This window comes from Tupaia chinensis, unplaced genomic scaffold, assembly GCF_000334495.1.
Source record: "Tupaia chinensis unplaced genomic scaffold, TupChi_1.0 Scaffold000116_1, whole genome shotgun sequence".
NCBI lineage: Eukaryota > Metazoa > Chordata > Mammalia > Scandentia > Tupaiidae > Tupaia > Tupaia belangeri.
In genome coordinates this window covers 301012-308862 of record NW_006159580.1, presented here as the reverse complement: position 1 = coordinate 308862, position 7851 = coordinate 301012, and the positions used below count along the sequence as shown (strand labels likewise).

The following is a 7851-nucleotide window of genomic DNA, read 5'->3' as shown; positions in this document are numbered from 1 at the left end:
GTGTGAGTCCCCAATCCAATGGCTAGAAAATCATACCAGATGCATGTGTGCCCAAAAAATCCGGAGAAGAGAAGGGATTTGTGCCATGGCCATCCTCCCTGGGGGTGCCACTTCTCACTTGCCCTCTGTCTCTCCACTTCTCTCCTCTGAGGAGGCCATGCACCCTATGGTGTAAAAAAAACAAAAACAAAAACAACAACACTGAGGGGGCTGGAGGGCAAAGTGGTTTGATCCCACGTGGTCAACTGTATGATTCGAGTCTTGGACCCAGAGGCTTGAGAAACACACTGGGCTCAGGTGCACCCTAAATCCTAATAGGAGAATGGACAAGGGACTGCGGCATGGCCATCCCCACTGGGAGGTAATCTGTCACTTTCTCTCTGTCCCTCTCTCTGGCACACACACGTGGCCTATATAGAAAACTAAAAAAAAAAAGGAGAGAAAATTGCTGAGAACTGGTGACAGCCCTAGAGCCTTACCGGTTAAGGACTCTGGGGCCCACATGGCGGAGCGCAGTTTCGAAGCCCAGGTGCAGTGACTTGAGAAACACATGGTGTGGGTGTGCATGTGTTGCCTGAAATCCCAACAGGACGAAGGAGAAGGGGCTGTCTGCCCATGCCCCCTAGGGAGTGCTCTCCCCTTCCCCGTCTCTGGCAAGCATACACATCTGCCGGCAAATTTTTTTTAAAAAGGAAGGAAGAAAAAAAGAGGAATTAAGACTCGCTGAGAACTCACGCTGTTACCTTCTCTACACAGATTCTGAGTAAAACACTTTGGTGAGTGAGCCTTTCACGTTTCCTAGGATTTTGAACAGAATGAAAAGATTTTCTAAGTAGTGTTTTGAGTATTATTGCTCCAAAATATCTACTTTTGGTAAGGTTAGGACCTACTATTCCTATGTAATACAAAATAGCCATAACGCCAAATAAAACACAACTTAAAAATCCACTCTGGTCTGGCCACAGCAGAGCCCCTGGATGCTGCCGCTCGGCAGGCTAAGGCCACACGGGAGGCCCAGGCTCCATCCGGCCCACCCCAAAACCTGGTGTGGTAGTGCACGCCTATTGTCCCAGCTCCTTGGAGGGTCACACCACAGTGAGGTCCTGTCTAAAGCAAAACACCACACCCAACCCACATCCACCCACCCGCCCACACAAAATAGCCTCTCACCTTTGCCAAGACTGAAGACAAATGGCTCGTTTCTATCATGACTGGAATCAAACTTCTTTCCATTTGACAATTTTCCTTTGTAATGGACATAAACTTTGTCTCCAATCATTGGCTTTTCCTCACTATTCCCCACTCTTTTGATAACCTGAAAGAGACAAGCATCAAGAAGAAGGAGGTGAAATTTTTTTACTTACAAAGAATAAAAGGGTCACGCGGTCCATTCCAAGTCACCTATACAAACTTGCAAAGACAGTCACCTAAGGGTTTACTTCATCGTTCTCTGGATAACCATGTTAGAAGATTTTTTTAATTAATCTTTTATACTTAATTTTATTGCTGATCATACTTCTTATTCCGTGAAGAAAATTACACAATAAATTCTAAGTTAGTGACTTAATGCCCCATACCATGACACTACAATCTCTCAAAATACAGACTTGTGCGCTAGCCCATTTATACCATGTTAGACCAAAAAAGATCGATGGACATTTAAAAATATTGAAAAAGTCTAAAGCAAAGTGTCAAAGGTGTGCTTATCTACTTCCCTCGTTTGCTAAAAACATTAGCTTCCGGGGGCCGGCAGGTGGCATGGTGCTTAAAGGCGCTGGACTCCCACATGGCTGACGATAGTTCAAATCCTGGACCTGGTGGCTTCCTTTCTCACTTTCCCTCGCTCTCTCTCTCTCTCTCTCTCTCTCTCTGAATAAACTGGAAAATAATAATGATAATAAAGTTAAATAAAAAATAATTCTTAAAAACGATTAGCTTAGCTTCTGAACAGATGCCACTCGTTCGGTTTAATTTCAGAAAGCCCAGTTTCCTGTGTAACAGGTTACACTGCCCATGACTGGAAGACTATCCCATCTGTAAAAAACATCAGTATCACTGCAAGCTCGACACCATCCTGAATAACTTGTTTTCTAGGAAAGGGAATGCCAAAAAGGCTCCGAGCTGAAAAATACTTAGTTATTGTAAAATCCCATGTATTTATTTTGTTCTTGGCAGAGCAGGCTGCCAATGGACTTGGTTGGTCTGGGAAAAGAAAATCAAACCCAGGCGTGGGCTAGTGGGATCTGTCCTGTCAATCGTCTGCCAGGTTAGCCATGTTTGGATAATGGAGGATGGTGGCTAACATCCAAGAACACCTTTTCTGGGGGAAAGGTCTGGGTTTTTATTTAAAGAATTCAATCATTTTCTCCTAAATTCTTCCTGAAGTGTGTTCCCCACCCCACATAAATACTCGAAATTAAAATCCCACAACTTTCTTAGTGCAAAAACCCATACATTCTTTAAATGAAAAGAAACATTCTGTCCTGCTAGGACTTAAAAAAAAAAAGTTTCAGAAAATTCATCACACATGATTCTAAAAGTGCTCACGCTCACGCTCACGGACGGCCTGTACGCGCTGTCTGGGAGCTGTGCTCGCGGTCGGCTCTGCATGGAGGGAATCTGCCCTGGAACTGAAAACGAGCAACTGGACACCTGGATGAACGGCTCCTCGGGAGCGGGCGCCAGCCACCCACTCGGGAAGTGACACGGTGGTACCACTGCAGGCTCCCCAGCACAATGACGCTGTCTAAATCTGGAGTTACCCTAATGATACAAACTAGTCTCGATTCATTTAAAACAAATATAAGCCAGTAATCCTCCTAGGGTAGTCACTGACCTTCCAGACCAGGCTGGTCTTCAGAATTGGTTCCAGGAGTCCCCGTGGATACCAAAACCACTGATGCTCAACTCCCTTACATAAAATGGTATAATATTTGCATATAACCCCTGTAACTCATATACTTTAAATCATCTCTAGGTTATTTATAAGTAATCTCGGGATCAGATATAAGTGAAAAGGAACACATACAAACTTCTTCGGCATCTCTCTTTTAGGGAGCCACCTCGTCCCCCATCCCTAACAAGTACTGTGGTCTGGCTGCATTTGTTCATTAGTTGGTCGATACAAAGGGCCAGCTGTATGCAATAGTTAATAGGAGACTACTGTAAGACAGACTGCGCTAAATACTTTACCTAATCCTGAAAACTCTATGGGATTGGTGGCATTATTATTCTAAATTTATAGAAAGGAAACTTCATCACAGAGAGGTTAACTAAATTGCTCTTACAGACCTATTTAATATTATATAAAATCTTTTTCTTTTTTGAGAGGTTTTTGCTATAGGGCGCGTGCGCTCGCCGGAAAGACAGAGAGAGACAGAGAGACAGAAAGCAAGAAATCACCCCCTGGGGGGATGGCCACGCTGCAATCCCTTCTCCTCCATTCTCCTCTCGAGATCTTGGGCATGCATACACATGCGCCTGGTGTGAGTTTAAGCCACCGGGTCCAGGACTCGAACCCACGGTCAACTACATGGGAGTCCAGTGACATAGCCATTACACTAACTGCTGGTCCCATAAAATCTTTTTAAATAATTAATTAATATTTTTGAGAGGTTTGGGATCTTGGGAACGCACGCACACGTGCCCAGCATGAGTTTTAAGCCACCAGGTCCGGGACGCAAACCGTCGACTACATGGGAGTCCAGCGACATAGCCATTACGCTAACTGCTGGTCCCAAAAGTAGATTATTTAAGAAATTGTGTTATCAATAAAATGCAGGGGGAAAGGAATGGAAGACAACTGTAGACCCCAGAGATAGTGGGAGAAGAGGGTGGGAAAGGGCAGAGGGTCAGAAATAGGGGTTAAAAAATATGTATGTGTGTGTGTGTGTGTGTTTGTGTGTGTGTGTGTGTATACACTAAAAACTAGAAATGGAAAATTACTGACGATAACATGCATGATTAAGCCACTATGCAGTATATTCTGGATGGGAAATCACATTTTGTATGCTGTGACAATGCTCAGGGAATGAATGTAAACTAATTGATTAAAAAAATGTTTCAGTGGGCCAGCAGGTGGTGTGATAGTTAAGGCACTGGATTCCCACATGGCTGACCTCGGTTCAAGTCCCAGACTTGGCAGCTTTCTTTCTCACCTTCTCTTTCTCTCAGTCTCTCTCTGGTCAAATTAAAAACTAATAATAATAACAAATAGAATAAATAATTTTTAAAAAGTTTCAGAAAAAAACCCACAAAAACTGTTTTCCTTTAAATTAAAAAAACAAAAAGCATTAGAAATATCTCTTTGATGACTGCAGTAAGCTATATAGCCCCAGCTAGGTGCTACTTTATAGTATGTTCATTCTACTCACTGTGGTTTATGCCTAAAGTCAAACTTGTGTTCATGGATATATATATATTTATCAACTGTGCTTGCTACTGAAAATATTTAGATTAAGATTTAATTTAGTTTAATTAATTATTAATTTAATTAATATTTATATTAAGATTAAGATCTTTAGTGAATCAATGAAATGTGTAGGGGGGAAGGCATAGAAAGCAACCATGGATACCAGAGAGTGTGGGAAGAGGGTAGGAGATGGCAGAGGATGAGAGATAGGGAATCAAGGATGGGAGAAAAAGCAAAATATACAGGAAACAAGAAATGGAAAATTATTTGTTGACGATAACACATATGTCGATGTGCTTGATAGAGCCAATATACAGTGTATTCTGGATGGAAAATCTCATTTTGTATGCTATAATGATGTAAAGTAATATGAATGCAAATAAATAATTTTTTTTTTTGGAGAGATTTTTGCTATAGGGCGCGTGTGCTCGCCACTGGGTCACCTGCGGGGGAGTCCAGCGACACAGCCATTACGCTAACTGCTGGTCCCGTAAATAAATAAATTTAAATTTAAAAATATTACTGTAAAAAAAAAAAAATATATATATATATATATAGCAACGAGGTTGAAAAGCCCTCTGAAAGAAGATACTATGATATAAATCTATGCTATAAAGCACAGATTCTGGGCTGGCCTTGTGCCCTGATGGTGAAGGGAGCTGGATCCCACATGGCAAACTGAGTGGTTCAAATCCAGGCTCTGGCGGCTTGAAAAACATGCACAGAGCATGTATTGTGTGTATGCCCCAAATCCCGGCAGAATGGAGTAATGGAAGAGAGGGGACTGTAGTGTGATTGTGCTCAATTGAAGGGTGCTTTCTCCCCGACCCTCTCTGTGTCTCTGGCCAGCACATGCACCCTCTTGCCACACACACACACACACACAGAAGCCCACGTTCTATAACTGCCAGTCTCCAAAACTGGCACATATCAAGCTAACAGTAATACATGATAACATGCTATTCAGGAGAAAGCTGGGCACCACAGGTTTTCACGTAAGCAAGATTAGACAAAACAAACTGAAATTACAGCTCTGCATAGCAGTAATATTTAGAAAATATAAAATAATCTTTTCAGGATTAGGACAAAACAAAATTTAACTCAATAGCACAAAACTTAGATGTGTAACAACAATGTAGAGAAATAACTATTTAATGTGACTAAAGCCATTTGACTTCTCTCAGCTTCAGCTTATTCAGTCATAAAATGAAAGAATAAAGAGGACAGCAGGTGGCACGGGGGTTAAGGAGGCTGGATCCCACTTGGTCAATTGCATGGTTCAAGTCCTGAACCCAACAGTTTGGAAAACAAGCTGAGTATGTATGCGTGCGTGTGCACCCAAAATCCTGAGAGGAGAAGGGAGAAGGGTGGCCATCCCCCTGGGTAGGGGCGGGGGGATTTCTCTCTCTCTGCTGAGTGCACGCACCCTATAGCAAAACTATTAAAAAATATATAATAAAAAAAATAAAAAGAATAAAGGTGCTCAGATTGTCTCACAATTGTATTGTGAGATACAAATTTTTTTAAAAATGTGAAAATAACTAACTACAGAGTGAAAAATATACATAGTGGATTTTTTTCTTTTCTTTCTTTCTTTTTTTGTAATTTTGCTATAGGGCATATATTTGCTGGAGAGAGAGACAGACAGAAGGGCACAGAGAGAGGGAAAGAAAGTGAGAAAACACTCCCAGGGAGGATGACTACACCAAAATCTCTTTCTCCTCCATTCTCCTCTCAGGATTTTGGGCAGTAACACACATGTGCTCAGTGTTTCTTAAGCCTCCAAGTCCAGGACTCAAACCACAGTCAATTATGTGGGATCCACCTGCCTTAACCACCATTCCACCAGCTAGCCCAATACAGTGTTTTAGTAAGTAGAAAAGCTAATATATTCTTTCATAAAACCTAAAAAAATATCTTCACTGAACATAGGATCATTCAATTTATGTGAAAATAAATGCTTTTGAATTTTACATGCTAACTTTCTTTTCTTTTAAAAAAAAAATCTTTAAAACTGTCATTAGCTAGCTTTACTATGACGAAATTATATACAGATGCTCTTTGACTTACCATGGGGTTACATACTGATAAACCCACTGTTAAGTTGTAAAACTGTAAGTTGAACTGTCATAGTTGAGGACATCTGTATTAAATAGTAATTATTTGCATATTCTGAGACTAGGGAGTATAAGTCTTTTTTTTTTTTTTTTTTTGGAGAGGTTTTTGCTATAGGGCGTGTGCACTGGCCAGACAGACAGAGACAGAGAGACAGAAAGTGAGAAATCACCCCCCAGGAGGGATGGCCATGCTGCAATCCCTTCTCCTCCATACTCCTCTTGGGATCTTGGGCATGCATGCACACGTGCCCAGTGTGAGTTTAAGCCACTGGGTCCGAGACACGAACCGCGGTCGAATACGTGGGAGTCCAGCGACATAGCCATTACGCTAACTGCTGGTCCTGAGTATAGCCTTTTGAAGTCAGACATAACTTGGGCCTGAGCCTCAGGAACTGCATTTACTAAGCTATTGATATTGGGCAAGTTAATTTACCTAGTTCACCATCAATAATCTGACATTAAAAATAAAAATCTGGGGCTGGCAGGTGGCATGGTGGTTAAGCCACTGGACTCCCACATGGCCGACCAAGGTTCAAGTCCTGGACCTGGCAACATGCTTTCTCACTTTCCCTTTCTCTCTCACTCTCTTTCTGGTAAATGAAATAATAATAACAACAACAACAACAATGGAATTAAATAAATAATTTTTAATTAAAAATTAAAATCTGAGTTATGAAAAAGGGCATCTACTTACAGTTTATGTTTGATACATAATAAGCCTCAATAAACATCAGACATCCTCAGACCTCCCTTCCCCAAAAAGGTTTTTACAAATAATCTTTCCAGATAGCGGATGTTCCTGAGTCTCCCCATGTCATTCATCTCTGCAGCCTCACCTTCAGTACTCCTCTGTCTTTCTTGGAGGTAATATCTTCTCCCCGTTCAGCAACAGCGGCTGCTGGGCTTTCTCCATTGTTCTTAGCACCTTCATCAGTAGTCATTGTCTTTTATAAGCAGAAAGCCTGCCGAGAAGAAACGTATTTTAGCTAGGAAAAATATCACTTCTTTATACAACTTAAATACCTCTGTAAAGTGAGCTTTACCCGACGTAACGTTTACATAGGGCCAATAAGGTTAAACACGGAGAATGAAAACAAACGTATTTGCTATGAACTTATACTGATGTCATCAGACATACAAATATAACACCGTCCAATTTCTTCCATTTCCCAACTAGTTCTAGTCCCAAATTAGAAAGCAGTACAAGTGAGGCTTGGTAGTGAGTGTATTAACATGACGACACAGTGAGAAGCAGTCCTCTCAGGGCTGTAAAAGCATCCTTTTCCTCTGGACATAGTCTTGACGGAGAACTAAGATTTATCA

At 41.5% G+C, this 7851-nt stretch overlaps 1 protein-coding gene across 2 annotated transcripts in view; it reads right to left on the bottom strand.

Moving 5' to 3' along the window:
• The window catches only part of FKBP5 (FKBP prolyl isomerase 5), a 77187-nt gene extending 69691 nt beyond the window's left edge, over positions 1-7496 (bottom strand). For both annotated transcript variants that reach the window (XM_027770199.1, XM_027770200.1), the window contains exons 1-2: positions 7365-7496; positions 1171-1315 (exon numbers count right to left, since the gene is read on the bottom strand). In XM_027770199.1, coding sequence (XP_027626000.1) covers positions 1171-1315; positions 7365-7469 — 250 coding nt within the window. In that variant the 5' untranslated portion in view covers positions 7470-7496. The remainder of the gene's footprint in view (positions 1-1170; positions 1316-7364) is intronic.
• Between the last annotated feature and the right edge of the window lie 355 nt (positions 7497-7851).